The following is a 15,972-nucleotide window of genomic DNA, read 5'->3' as shown; positions in this document are numbered from 1 at the left end:
AACAAATATTCTCCTTTATTGGGATACAATGGATATTCCAATGGTCAAATTTCTGCCATTATCCTTTCAGTGCCTTTTCTATGTTTATCTCATCTCCAGGTGCTATATGGGACATCTTATCCATAGGCTAAAACAGGGGTCCCCAATCCCTGGGTTGTTGCCCACTATTGGGCTGTGGCCAGTGGTGGGATTCAAATAATTTAACAACTGGTTCTCTGCCCTAATGTTTTCTTCCAACAACCAGTTCACCAAACTGCTCAGAAAGTTAACAACCAGTTATCCCGAAGTGGTGCGACCTGGCTGAATCCCACCATTGGTTGTGTCTGATCACAACTGGGCCACACAAGCGGTGGGTGGTACACAACATGTGTAGAACTCAACTTATGTGAGTAGTGGGCTGGCATGCATGCACATGTGTGCAGCTCAACATGTGGCCCTGTTCCCCTCTCCCCCCCCCTCCACCGAGATGCCAAGGTTCAAATTTTGGGGACCACTGAATTAAAAGAAGTTATAGATGTTCATACTGATGTTTCATTATTTCTCTTTTTGATTAAAAGATGTCTCAAATTGAATGTTTTTTTCAAAAGAATGAATTTTCATATTGCTACCATGAAGCTATACATTTAAGTTAGAGTAAGGTCCAGGATTGCATTAGCCAAAGAGTAAAGAAAGACCCCAAGAACTTGATTATCCTATTTTAAAGTGGGAAACAACACTTACCAATGAAAATGTCTCAACATAACAATAGAAAAACAGGAGAAGAGAGTTCAAGCAAGGTAAGTAAAAGCATATATTGGGTAGATGAACATAAAAAATTAAATGGGCGGCATATATTACAACACTACACTATTTTGTCCCTTTCGTTAATAATAAATATTTAGAATATTGCACAGAAATAAAACCAGGAAGGTACCACAAGGTTAATAATTTTAGGCAAACTGAAAACTATATTTTTTCTCACCACTCTATGCATCTCATCCCTTCCAGATAACACCTTCAACATTTTGACCAAACGCAATGGATTCAGCCGGCAGAAACAAGAAGTCTATTTTTTACCCATCATCATCAGCGACAGTGGGAATCCTCCAATGAGTAGCACTAGCACTCTTACTATTAAAGTCTGTGGCTGCAGCAATGATGGCATTGCCCAGTCCTGCAATGCGGAAGCTTATGTTCTCCCAATTGGTCTCAGCATGGGAGCTTTAATAGCAATTCTGGCCTGCATCATTTTGCTTTTAGGTACGTATGAATATGTTGCTGGGAAAGACACAAATGTTGCAATGATTAGGATGTTACACTGGGATGATGGGTATCTGCATTGAAATTCATTCTAGGTCATAGAAAATTATAGGGTGCAGTGGTGGGATTAAAAAAAATACTACTGTAGGTGTGGCTTGGTGGGTGTTGCATGGCTTGGTAGGTATTGCTTGGTGGGCTTGGCAGGAGAAGGATACAGTAAAATCTCCCCACTCCAGGGGAAGGTTACTGCAAAATCCCTGTTTCTTCCTGATCAGCTGGGACTCAGGAGGCAGAGAATAGATGGAGGCAGGGGCAGTCAGAGGTGATATTTACCGGTTCTCCGAACTCTCAACATTTCTGCTACCAGTTCTCCAGAACTGATCAGAACCTGCTGAATACCACCTCTGATAGGGTGACTTGGCCTGGTCTTTATTTGGGTGTTCTCACTTCAAAAATGATTCAGAAGATAGAGAACTCTCTTATGTCCCCTAAACCATCTCCCCCACCCCACCCCCGGCCCGTTTCTGTGTGAGCTTTGAAACTGTCTTTCAATTCATTCAACTCATTCATTGAATCCTTGAAATGAGGCTCTTAAAGCAGCCACATCTTTTTTTCAACCTCTCAAGCCTGAAGGAAATCTGTATCTCTTTTAATGAAAGCAGAGGGGTGCTGTGGTTAGACTTGTGTGAGATTCAAAGCATTTCTTCTAAATCATATTCAGATCCCTACCATACCAAAGGCTAATGATGATAGGAGAGGGAAAAAATGCCAACAGAAGGAAATGTATGCTGCCTTGATTATCTGGATCAGAGAGATATAAATCTCATGAATAAACAAATGCACTTCTCAGGAAGAACTTCTGGGGAAGGAATCTGAGTATAGATTGAGTCAACCTAAACCCTGCTGTTTTTTATATGCCAATTCAAGTCATTCATTCATTTAATTTCTTCCAATTATGTCCACTTTTCTGTCAATGGCAACCCAGATGCCTAACAGCATTAATACAAATTTAACCCAATGTGAGAGACAAGCATAAAAGCATAAAATAGTGACATAAAAAGCAAGGGAAACATTCTTGAAAATGAGTCAACATTCCATTAAAATATATTTATCAGGCAAACTCTTGGGCTTAAATACTAATCTCTGTCTACTTTCCATAGAGTTAAAATACTAGAATTCCCCAGTCAGCAGGAAACCATTGCTAAGAAATTTGAGAACTGAAGTTCATACATCTGGACAGAATCCAAATTGGGGAAACTGATTTAGCAGATAGGTGAATACGGATCTTTTTCATTCTTTCGCCTGTATATGATTTTTTTTCCCTCTAAAAACACACACCTTAGTAATCTATAGGTTCCCTGGGTCTCAGACTTCAAGTAGACTTTTTAAAGCAGGACTTGTAGGGACCAATAGAAGCTCAGAAATAAATTTGGCTAAAAATATGAATGAAATATATTGAAAAAGTTTAAAATAAAGCAGAAACACCCAAACTTTCTTTTGCCAACATTTGCGGTGGTCTTCACTTCAATTTTCTTTGCAAACTGCCTGACAGGTTTCCAAGTAACACCCCCAATGAAAGAAGACTCCAAGATCTGAGTTTCCTCAAAGTTCCATGTTATTAAAAATGTCATATTGACACATCTGGGAAAACCTGAATCTGAAAGTTTTCAGGATTTCCGCACCCAAAAGAAAGTTCAAATCTCTGCCCAGTACCCACATGTCCACCACATGGTCCAATCAGGCACCGTCCAAAACTGGAGATGCTTCTCAGTCACCTCATCGCAGCTGCAGGGCAAGGTGGCCTTGACTCTCTGAGAAAGAATGTTATTTTGACTATATATCACCCATACTCTGTATAATGTCCCCTCCCATTTTCCCACAGTAGAAAATGTGGCAGGCTTGGAGTCCCAAAAGTAAAAGATGGCTTCTAGGTCTCACATGGCCCTTGTGTAATTAATACCCTGTATTTTAATTTAGATGTTCTCATTCATTTTAGGAAAGAAGTTTGTTTTGTTTTCCAAAGGACAGGAGAATTTTGGTAAAATTCTCACAAGTAGAGAGTTGTTATATTATTGTATTTATTTATTTTAAGATAACCAAGGATATATGAATACTCTTTCTTCTCTCCCTGACTTTTCATATTTAATGGTCGGGCTGAAGAAAAGACCACAGATAGACACTCTTCGAAGAGTTTTATTGTTGTGCTTTTTTGCTTCTTTGTTTGAGATTGGTTGGCCTGTACAACTGGTTTTTTTTCAGATTTATATAAAAATGTATAACAATAACAAGCCCACCCCACAAAAGCAGCATCCCTTTTCTGATACCAATCAACTTAAAACAAGAGAGCGATGAAAAAGTTCCCATGTATTGTCTTTCTGAAAGGGAATAATTTTTTTGAGAAATTTCAGCCAAGCATAAATCTCCAACCATTTTGAAAGAAAGTAAAATACTAGTTCCATAGTACACAAAAACACCACTCAAGTGTGTGTCTATATTTTAAAGAAAATCATTTTGTATCCTAAAATTCTCACTTTTTTCTAGGAGAGAAGGGAATATCCTCATTTGGCTTCAAATAATTAAACGTGGAATGAAACCCTGACAGAAATAAATCTATGCTAAGAGAACACAGATAAAAAGTGTTAGGTTCTCCAGGTATTTTAAGCATCAAGTCTCAAAAGCTCCAAATGGCACAAAAATAATTATAACTAATAAATTAAATAATTAATAATTATAACTGACAATAATTAAATCAGCACTTCTTGATGGCCAAAGGCCACACTTGATACAGTGGGATAGAATCATGACAAAAAGTAGCTGTGTGTCCCATAATAGTGGTTATAGCAATAGCACTTAGACTTATATACCACTTCACAGTGCTTTTACAGCCCTCTCTAAGCAGTTTACACAGGCAGCCTAATTGCCTTCAGCAGTCTGGGTCCACATTTTACCCACCTCAGAAGGATGGAAGGCTGAGTCAACCTTGAACCTACTGAGATTCGAACTGCCAAATTGCAGGCAGCCGGCAGTCAGCAGAAGTAGCCTGCAGTACTGCACTCTAACCACTACACCACCACAGTTCTTAACCTAACAGCCTCTTATAAGTTAAGTATGTAAATATGAACTTAAATTCTATGAAGAGACATTAAATAGTAACCCTGAAATATTGTCCACCTTTCCAGGATGTAGGATGTAGGATGATCCAGAGGAAGGCAACTGTTAGGAGGAAGGAATAAGAAGGATTTAGAGTGGAAAAAGCTCATTTTTGCTACATGGATTCCAATGGAGGGTCTGTGCTTGGGATGTTTTCATTACTTCTCACTTCCGTTCATTTTGACTCCAGGCTTTGTATTAGGAGCTGTTGAATTAGGGCTCACCATTTTTGTGATATTTCCTTTGCAGTCATTGTGGTGCTTTTTGTAACGTTAAGGAGACATAAGAATGAGCCTCTGATCATCAAAGACGATGAAGACGTGCGAGAAAACATCATCCGGTACGACGACGAAGGAGGCGGCGAAGAGGACACCGAAGCGTTCGACATCGCGACACTGCAGAATCCAGATGGAATAAATGGATTTTTACCCCGTAAGGATATTAAACCTGATCTTCAATTTATGCCCAGGCAGGGCCTGGCGCCAGTCCCTAATGGAGTTGACGTTGATGAATTTATCAACGTTAGACTCCACGAGGCTGATAATGACCCCACAGCTCCTCCTTATGACTCAATCCAGATATATGGTTATGAGGGAAGAGGATCGGTGGCTGGTTCCTTAAGCTCTTTAGAGTCATCAACTTCAGACTCAGATCAAAATTTTGACTACCTCAGCGAATGGGGACCCCGCTTTAAAAGACTTGGGGAATTATATTCAGTGGGGGAAAGTGACAAAGAAACTTGACAGTGGATTACAAATGCTCACCTTTTTTTCCCCCCAAGTCTTGACTTAAAACTCTCATGTAATATTCTAGGGCCACCACAGTTCATTATGACTAACGTGGCTTTTTGTTTAGGGGGCAACTTTAGCACCAGTCATCTTTTAAAATCAACTACATTGTAATGTTGAACCAAAAAAAGAAAAGTACATAAATCAAAATAATAATAATATATGTTAGGAGGTCTGAGTCTCGTGGAGTGTGGCGTTAAGTATGTAGAGTGTCTAGAAGTCTTTGGATATTCTATATTCACATGACCACTCTGAAGATGAGGTTTAGAACGTTGATCGTCTTTGGCAACGGGAACCAGTAATGCAATGGAGAAGGTCTTTCACTTCCTAATGGACTTCTGTAGGACTTTTTTTGGGAGGGTAAAGAAGATTATCTTCTGAGAGTCCATTAAGAACAAAGGGTTTATCTCCCCACTACCCACCAAGATTTCACAGGGGAAAAAGAAACAAAAAACATAAAAATTTAAAGCAATATCTGTCGTCTTTCCAATGCTGATTTTCCCCCCCCTTAAAGACAGGATTGATAATAATAAAAAACCCCTCTTGACCTCAACTGTGCAGTGACTCAAAGTTGTACATAGGATAATTGTTGGCTGCAAAAAAGCAAACAAACAAAAAAAAACCACCACCACAGACCGAACAATAACATCTTTCAATATTGTGTCAAGCCTTAAAATATTCACATGTTCTTAATCCATTCCAGGGACAGGATTCAAAATCCACAGTTGTGGGGAGGAAATCTGACAATATGGATTGTTTTCTAGAAGGATTGATCCTTTTTTGACTTTCGTAAAGGATTAAAAAAAAAGGAGAGGAATCAGTGAAGGAGTTTGGACTCACATATATGAAACTGAAGCTGGTTTTATTGCTAAAGAATGCATTTATTTGTTTAATCCTTGAAATAAATATTTTATTGATGTCCATTACTGCTTTTATTTATTAAGGTTGGGTTTTGGAAGTGTATAAGGGGGAAAAAGAACCATCTAAAGTATTGTATTCCATCCACTGATAAAAGTTTTAGAGTGACTTCTTCTATATATAGTGAATGTTATTTGAAACATGTTTTTTTCAAAAAGAAAATACAAGGATTGTTAGCTTTAGAGGAGTAAAAAAAATGAATGCTAGTGAGTGAAAAAAAATGTCCCTAGAGGAAATTAACTTTGGATGTTTTTATATTTATATCATAAACCTACTAACTATGTTGAATAGAAGCACAAACAGCTGGAAGTAAACCAGTTCATGTGAATATTGAAACAAACAAACAAAAAAGTGACTCTAAATTTTAAAAATTCCACACAAAATACCATAAGGTTTTTCTGCTGTGCTAGAAAAAGGATCCAGTGTGTATATATATACATATATAAATATATTTTCTGCTAATGTTCTTAGCTTTTATTTCTTTATTTCCTTAAAATATTCATAGTTCTGTATGAAAATCTTGTTCAGAGAAAACCACCTATGGAAGCTGTCAGCATCCTCAATTTGTAATGGAAACTTATCATTTAGAAGTAGCGTCTGTATAATAAAATTAAATGGTATATAAAAATCATTTTACTTTTTTTTCCCTATTTCTGTTTGGAAGCTTTCTTTTTAAAAAAAAAGAATTCTCAATGTATTGTATTGAAAAAGAAAAGGGGGAAAAAACAAAGCAAAATACTTGTATTGTTTCCTACTTTATGGAAATATATTTTTTTATAAATATCTTCTTTGTGATCACGGTTTCTTTTGGTGTTACCTGCATCTTGCAGAAAGTTGTTAATTTCTTTTAAAGCCTTTTTAAATAATGAGTACATTATGTGGATATTAGTCAATATATGAATTTCCTGCCCTGCAAGTAGAAGTAGAATGATTGCCATGAAAGAAACCAAAGAGGGAAATTGAATACCTTCGGCATTGACCAAATCACCATCAGTCAATTGCAAAAGGCAGCTTTACTTGGAATACCTTACATCTTGTGACAATGCCTTTAAGATTGTTAAACAACAGCAACAACTGCTTATTCCTGGTCCTTGAGAAGGGCTCGATAGGTGGACAAATGACAAACCCAGTCTAAACAATTGACTGACTCTGTGACCAACCGTAATAATAAAAAATGCAAAAATGAATTAGATTTTATGAAGACCTGTACATGTTTTAAATTCACCATGTCCAGAATTGCTAGGTTGATGCAATGCCAAAACAATGAAACTATAGCATGATTTAACACAATGTCTCAATTTACACACACACACACACACACACACACACACACACACACACGGTTTGATTGTTTTGATTATGTGTCATCCAGTCATTTTCAACTTTTATCAACCACATAGATAGTTTTTCTTCGTGATGATTTATCCCTAACCTCGTCTTTCTCGTCTTCCAACAGTGCACCCATCGCTACTGTAACTGAGTCCATCCAACTTGCCGCTGGTCATCCTCTTATTCTCTTTCCTTCTACTTTTCCCAGCATTGCAGCCTTCTCCAGAGAGCTGGGACTTCACATAATGTATCCGAAGTAGGATAACTTGAGACTGGTCATCTGTGCCTTGAGTGAGAACTCTGGGTTGACTTGTTTAGTGATTCACTGGTTTGTTTTCTTCAGTGTCCATGTTAATCTCAGGATTCATCTTCAACACCAAAGTTCAAAAGTATTAATACTCTTTCTATCTTACCTTTTCTATGTTCAATTCACAAGCGTACACAAAGGCAAAACATGTCAAACCAAGATCATTTGCATTGGAGACAAATTCCTTGTGTGTCTAATCATCTGATCTGTACTTTGCAGATCAGCCACTAAGCATTAGGACTCATAGAATAAATGTGGGAAGGAGGTTTTCCTTAATGTTCATTTCTCTGATATCCTTGAAGGCCACTAAATAAAGTTGAATTATTGATCTCAAAACATTCTGTTCGATATATTAAAATGAGAATGCAGTACTATACAGTATCAATGTAAGTGAGCAAATGACTGTGTGATATGAGTAATAACAGTGATGTTACAATTTATTTAAAAATGTCACTTCCCTCCCACATTCGTAAGAACATAAATAAATTGAAAAATGGACTATAAACAGGATCATTGACAGCTGTTTATTAAAGCTAACCATAACAGCATGAAGGGTGTGTGCAGAAGAGTGAAATAGTGTTCCAGTATGGCACTTCAATGTTTTCATGCTTGCTTCAAAAGAAGATTGTTTTGTTATTTAACAAGCAGTCATAATTTCATGGGGTGGAGAGTTCCATATGATGGCATTGTGTTCAGATTAAAATCTCTCCTGTAGATAACTAACAAAATACGTTGCAGTATAAAGTGTTCCTCTTGAAGATTTCACTCCACATCTATATACTCATCTTGGAATTTATATTTCCCCCCCTCACAAATCCCATTTCCCCCTATAGCTTCTTATGGTAAGCATTCAATGATTAATGAATGCTACGATTGCGAGAGGTGGGAGTGGAAGGCACCGTCCTTCGGTGGTTCTCCTCCTACCTCTCGGACAGGTTGCAGTCGGTGTTGGTCGGAGGGCAGAGATCGACCCAAAGACCCCTCAATAACGGGGTGCCGCAGGGTTCGGTCCTGTCCCCCCTCCTATTTAACATCTACATGAAGCCGCTGGGTAAGATCATACGCCGGCACGGGATTAAGTACCACCAATACGCAGACGATACGCAGTTGTATCTGTCTGCCCTGTGCCAACTCAGCGAAGCAGTAGAAGTGATGTGCCAGTGTCTGGAGGCTGTTAGGGTCTGGATGGGAGCAAACAAGTTGGCACTCAATCCAAACAAGACCGATCTGATGTTCCCTCCCAAAGATTGGCCAATTATTCCATCTCTCAGGCTGGGGGGTGAAATTATACGCCCCTCAGACAGGGTTCGCAATTTGGGAGTCCTCCTGGATCCCCAGCTGACTTTAGAACACCATTTGTCGGCTGTGACCAGGGGGACCTTTGCCCAGGTTCGCCTGGTGCACCAATTGCGACCCTACCTGGATCAGGAGGCCCTTCAGACAGTCACTCACGCCCTTGTGACCTCAAGACTGGATTATTGTAATGCGCTCTACATGGGGCTGCCCTTGAAGAGTGTTCGAAGACTTCAGTTAGTCTAGAACGCAGCCGCGCGAGCGATTGTGGGTGCACCCAGGTACACCCACGTCACACCTATCCTCCGCGAGCTGCACTGGCTACCCATTAGTCTCCGAATCCGCTTCAAGGTGCTGGTCGCTACCTATAAAGCCCTACGTGGCATCGGACCTGGGTACCTGAGAGACCGCCTCCTGCCGATTACCTCCATAGACCGATTAGATCTCACAGGTTAGGTCTCCTCTGGATTCCATCTGCCAGCCAATGTCGGCTGGCGACTCCCCGGGGGAGAGCCTTCTCTGTTGCAGCTCCAGCCCTCTGGAATGATCTCCCTGTCGAGATCCGGACCCTTACTACCCTCCCGGCCTTCCGCAAAGCCACCAAGTCCTGGCTGCTCCAGCAGGCCGGGGGGCCTGTGAAACATCCAGCCCCACGGAAATTGTGAATGTTGCGGTTTTTGTTTTTAAAGTGTTGTCTTTGTCTAGTTTTCCCCCTTCCCTTGTCTATTGTGAGCCGCCCGGAGTCCTTCGGGAGTGGACGGCATACAAGACAAATAAATACAATACAAATACAAGACAATGAACACATTCATTGCAATATTTACTTTTTCAAAAAAAAAGACCTTATTTCTTTAGAGAATCTTCGTTTCCTTCTTTCCATCCTTCCAAGAACTGTTTTGGCGCAGTGGTTAGAATACACTACTTCAGGCTAACTTTGCCCACAGCCACAAGTTCAATCCTGACCACTTAGATTCCAAATAAATACAGCCCTTTTGAACCGTTGAAATAAGAACAGTGAACTTTCACAACTGCTGGGTTTTCTTGAAAATAATTTATAATAAATAATGTAAAACAAATCTCAATAGTTACAGAATGCACTTGTTTTAACACAAACAGCAGATTTTGTGGCAAATTTTTCAGTGTTTGTATGTGTGTGTGTATTTTGCCCAAAAATCTGCTATATATATATATATATATATATATATATATATATATATGTATGTATGTATGTATGTATGTATGTATGTATGTATGTATATATATATATATATATATATATATATATATATATATATATATATATATCAACACAAATAAAAAACATATATATATGTGTGTGTGTGTGTGTCTGTGTGTGTGTCTGTCTGTGTGTCTGTGTGTGTGTCTGTCTGTGTCTGTGTCTGTCTGTGTCTGTGTGTGTGTGTGTGTGTGTGTCTGTGTCTGCGCGCGCGCAGGCGCGCACGCACGTGGGTACATATGTACAGCATCTGGAGAATTCAATCTAGTAAGCATCTATACTGCTCATACAATTATAGATATTGAAATCTCATGCTTTTCTCTCAACATATTGAGATCTCAAAAACACATGAAGCCACACCAAGTGATTGTTAATCCCATCTCCCCCCCCCCCAAAAAAAATTAAAAATTTATTTTTTTAATTCAGTTCTCCATAAGCAATATGCAATCTGGGAAAATTCCTAGAAATTTCCTTTTCTCTGCGAAATTTCTTTTTTGAAAAGAATTCTCCTTCTCAGAGTGTTTGTGTATTATTATTCTGGGGGAGAGTTGTAATCATTTAGAACTTATTCCTTACTGTTGTTAAATTTAATTATTTAATTATTTGTTAATTATAATTAATTAATTAATTGTCAACAGATCCTGAAGATATTCATTTTACTGGCTTGTTTTTCGGTTACCCAACTTCCTCTTACTCTGTAAGCTTCCTATCTGAGCTGAGAAAGCCTGATAGAAGGAATTCTATCTTCCTGGTGTCTTCCCTGGAAACTAAATATAGGCCTGCAGGATTTCAGGCCACGGAGAAATAATTGTGAGAGATAGAGAATCCACCTTGGCCACCTCCTGTCTCAGAAAAACAACAGAGGATGGAAGGAACACCTTTGTACTTCGCACGAATGAATAAGAACAATTGAAAATGAATATAAAACTATCTCCAAAGCATTGATAGAAAGCTGGCTTAGAGAAAGTAATGGGTTTTCTTTAAAAAAAAAACCAAGGATGGATTTTCACATCCTTGAAAGAGCAAATAGGGGTACTTGAATGACTCTATTGATCAATATCCAACTATCCATCACCTAGGATAAGTTCCCCAACTCCTGACCCTTGGCCCACTACCAAGCCTTGGCTATTTACAACTGGGCCGCACATGAGCTGCGCTGCACACTGGTCTGCCACTCACCTGGCCCAGTTCCCCTCTCCTACCACCACCAGGACACTAAGCCACAAAAGTTGGGAATCACTGACATAGGAGCTTCTCTGGATAGGCATACTGGGATACTGCAGTGTTCTTGTAACCTCCCAGGTAGACTATTGCAATGCTCTTTATATGGATGACAAAAAAAAGCCTGGAAACGAAGGCAGAATGTAGTAGTAAGACCGTAGGCTGGGATAATGTTTAAAGATCATAAAGCAAGAAGGACTTAATGTCTCCTTGTATATTTAAGACTGGATTATTGAAGAATAACCCAATTTACTTTCATTTCTTTGAATCTCATCTTCCGGATGTTCTGACTGTCCTCTCTTGCATTTGGACCTGGGGTGGGTTTCTGTACCGGTTGGTATCTGTTTGCTTCATCTGCGCTGCTCGCTTGCACATATGCAATTGACTGTAAATTGTTCTGCACATGCGCAAAAACATGCCAGAAGAGATCGGGGAACCGGTTAAGGGGCATGGCCAGCCTGGGTCGCTGCTGGTTCTGTGACCCAGGCCGAATTGCGACTACTGGTTCGGCCGAACCAGGCTGAATTGGGAGCAACCTACCTCTGATTTGGACATAACAGCTATAAACCTGGCCACCTGCTCTTTTCCTTTCGAAAAAAAAAATCTTTATTTCTCTATTACTGAAATATGGTTTCTTTTTATTTCATTTCAGAATGTTATCCTGTGGATTTCATGGCTTGAAATTGGCCCTGAGACCTTCAGGGCAGGTGTCAGGCTTTAAATGGTTTAATATTGCAAGCCATGTTGGGTACTTCAATAAGCTGAAAGGCACAGGATGGATTTAATAGTAAATAAGAAACAATAAAATATTTTAATGAGTGGATAAAATAGTTATGCTCAATGGAAAATCTGGGTGTTCGTGATAATGTTCTCTGATGATGCACAGATAATTTGAGCTTCAGCTGACTTATAAAACTATGATCTGCATTCTAATTTTTATGCACACATGCACAAACTCACACAGCCTTAGATATGATTTGCTTTTATAGATGAAATTTGGGATTTATGTCAATGTTCCAATCCAAAATACAAGTACTCCAATATGTGGGTCGAATTACCTTTCTAAGTCACCCAGAAATTTAAGCCAAGTAGTTCCTCCCTGTGATTACATTTCTTCATGTAATGCCTAACAGATTTCTTTGCAGAGAAACTCTCAAATATATGACCTTCCAATTGCCTTTTTTGATTGAAACTGCAACAGAGACCACAGCAGTAATAAGATTCCCTCCCTCCTTCCCTAAAATGCTATTGTCTCCACTGTAGGAGAATCAAAGCATGTCACAAATCTCATTGGCATCAGTCAAAAAGGACCCAATAACCTATATCACCGGGTGTTACTTTAAATTATGTGTCTGTGCAATTTTAAAGCACAAAATGAATCTGAGGAAAGATGGGAACTAATCACAATTCTATCTGTGGTAAATGTTAAGGTGCCTGTGAAACCGGTCTCATCTAACAGCGTTTAGTGGGTGAAATCAACAAAAATTCTGCTGTGGAGGGGGAAAGGGTTCAAAGCAGATACCTTTTTTATTTAGCTATTCCACATTTCAAGGATCAGTAACCTTTTCAGAGCTAGATACCGTTGCACAATATCCTCCAAATTACATTTGCTAATCTTCCATACAGAAGCACCAAATGCTCCAGAGAATTCATAAGTGGTCACAAAACCTCTGCATCCTTTTGAAGTTCTTGAGATTCTATGATATTTGAGAGAGATCCAAGAAATGTTTGGCATTCTCAAAGCTCTGTATTGACAAAATCTCAGGAAACGTCAGGAGTGACAAAGAGGGACTATCGTTTTAGACTGGGCTATTATAATTACTATTATTTGGTCTTTTTATATAAAGAAGCCACATCATCCTTACAACCTGGAGTCTGCAATGTGAAATTCAAAGACTCTACAGCAGGGGTGTCAAACTCATGTCATCACGGTGGCATCACATGACATTCCCCCCTTCGCTAAACTGGATGTGGGCATGGCCAGCGCGTGATGCATCCAGCCCACAGGCTGGGAGTTTGACAGTCCTGCTCTACAGTTTCTTTGTTCTCTTCCCTCTCTCCTTTCTCACTCACTCAGCCAAAAAAAATAAAAAATCTGATGCCTATATAACAATATTTACACAATTGTTTGAATGCAAAATGCTATTTCCACTTCCTGGGAAATGGTCAAGTTTGTGTCCCTTCCATCTCTTGAACACTAATTATTTTTCTAGTGAGGAAAGGTGGGGAGGGGAGCAGCGATGTAATCCTCTGAAGTCTGCTACAGGGTCAGTGAGTCTGCTGCTGAGTGCTTTGCGCACACATGCATGCCCGAGGCGCACCCACACAGCGCTAAGAAAGAAACATTTTGAACCCTTCTGAGTCTGCAAAGGTAAGTAGAATAGGGAGTGGGGAGGGGAATCCGCTGTGCTGTGCAATTTAGATTAGTTAGAAAGTAGGAAATCTGACGATTCTAGCTAATATAAATCACATGTCACAGCTGATAATTGTCCAGCTGATCGTTGGAAATACCAAACTGTAGCATTTCAACCCTGGAGGAGAAGGGAGGGGTAGGAGGGAGAAAGAATCTGTAAAAGACTTTGAATTTCACATTGCAAACTACAGATCTTTGGAATGATACGACTTCTTTATTTAGTTATTTTGATCAATTGGGGGAGTATTATCCATGATCACTCCTAGCCACTCTCAAGGATTTTTCCAATTCAAGTTAGCAAAAGGAGGGTGAAAAGTTCTGTTTAGATAGCTCAGAAGATGCAGTCAGTTCAAGCTCAATGCCTAAAAAATGTAGGTTTTTTTTTAAGCAACAGTGTGGAAGCTTCGGCATTTGTGGGCTGTTTTTTTTCCCCCTCTCTTTCTTTCGGGCTTCTATTCTAGTGTTCTATTCCTCTATTCAGTATTAGCTAGAAATCTCAGATCCATATTTTCACCAATCATTAGCTATTTTGCTCAGATTGGCCAGGGACTGTCATCCACTGAGCAGAAGTGGCACCAAGAAAATGCAAAAATCTAAGACCCATAATGTGTGTCAGTGGTGGGTTTCAAAAATTGTTTGAACCTACTCTGTGGGTGTGGCCTCCTTTGTGGGAGTGGCTTGCCACACATGTGACCGGATGGGAGTGGCTTGCCGCCCATGTGACCGGATATGAAGATGCTGATGACATTTGTCAGAACCACCTTAAATTACCTCACACACAACACTGGCATGCCTAAGAATATGATGTAAACTTGTTTTTTAAAAGGCATCTTTGGTTTGTGTTAAAACAACTTAAACACATGCAATGTTCTGATTGCACCACAAATGCAATCTTTCACAGAGGCACTGAGTTTTATAAATATGAGCATGATAATGTAGAATAATCATATCCAAGGACCAGTGGTGGGCTTCAAAAAAATTTGGAACCTCTTCTGTAGGTATGGCCTGCTTTCCGGGTCCACTGGTGGAACCTCTACTAACCGGTTCGGTAGATTTGATGAACCGGTTCCACCGAATAGGTGCGAACTGGTAGGAACCCACCTCTAATGTGTGTCCATTTCTATCTCTCTCTCTTTTTGGCCACTTTTCTTCATGGTGATCTTTCTTTCTCCTTCTCTCCCCGATATTTTCCTTTGTATGCCACCGCTTTCAGAATTGGCAATGGCTGAAGTTTGTAAGATGCTGTGAGAGAGCAAGATTTTGTCAAGTGGATAACTAGGTGTGGCTCAGTGCAAACAAAGAGACAGACTCAATATTCCCTTTCTAGACAACATGTTTATTCAACCCTGGACAAAAGTGAGCTCTCCTATAAAGCTGGAAGAACCCTGAATGCAATTTCAAACAAGTGTGTATACACACACACACACACACACACACACACACACACACACACACACAAACACACACACACACACACACATATATATATATATATATATATATATATATATATATATATATATATATATATATATATATATATACATTTTTTGCAGTTACATAAACAGGAATATGGTCATACTAGATAAGATACAGCAATTACAAAAATACCTGTACACACTCCCATTTGTTTTTTAAGCTTTGCTAGTATTTTCTTCTCAGAGTTTCCAAGCCCCTTAAGGCCTTTGTCCCCTTCATTTCCATCATTTCAACCCAAGAACCTTGTGACCAACTATGAAAGTTTTCAGAATCCTGATCAACAGTTTGAAATTAGTAATAAATAAATTGATTGATTAATTGATTCATTCATTCATTCATTAAATTTTCCACCCAGCTTGCCACAAGACAGCTTACAACCTTAACATGAAACCATAAACATACAAATAAATGTGTAAAATCACATTAAAACTCCAAGAAAATAGAAGTTATTTTATATGGAAAAGGGAAAGGAAAGCATTGTAGGAATCTGTCGAGTGCCAGGTATCACCCTTGCTACTTTCATCTCTAAAAGCAGAAGGAAAAAGGGTGGAAGAGGGTAGCAGTTACAACACTTCCACTATTCTTCTGAGTAACAATT

At 39.2% G+C, this 15,972-nt stretch overlaps 1 protein-coding gene across 1 annotated transcript in view; it reads left to right on the top strand.

The window, feature by feature from the left end:
• The window catches only part of CDH8 (cadherin 8), a 226,476-nt gene extending 221,344 nt beyond the window's left edge, over positions 1-5,132 (top strand). Inside the window, 2 exon segments of the mRNA XM_032230772.1 lie at positions 988-1,239; positions 4,639-5,132. Coding sequence (XP_032086663.1) covers positions 988-1,239; positions 4,639-5,132 — 746 coding nt within the window.
• The last annotated feature ends 10,840 nt before the right edge of the window (positions 5,133-15,972 follow it).

This window comes from Thamnophis elegans, chromosome 14, assembly GCF_009769535.1.
Source record: "Thamnophis elegans isolate rThaEle1 chromosome 14, rThaEle1.pri, whole genome shotgun sequence".
Taxonomy (NCBI): Eukaryota; Metazoa; Chordata; class Lepidosauria; order Squamata; family Colubridae; genus Thamnophis; species Thamnophis elegans.
This window is presented reverse-complemented; position numbering and strand designations above follow the sequence as displayed.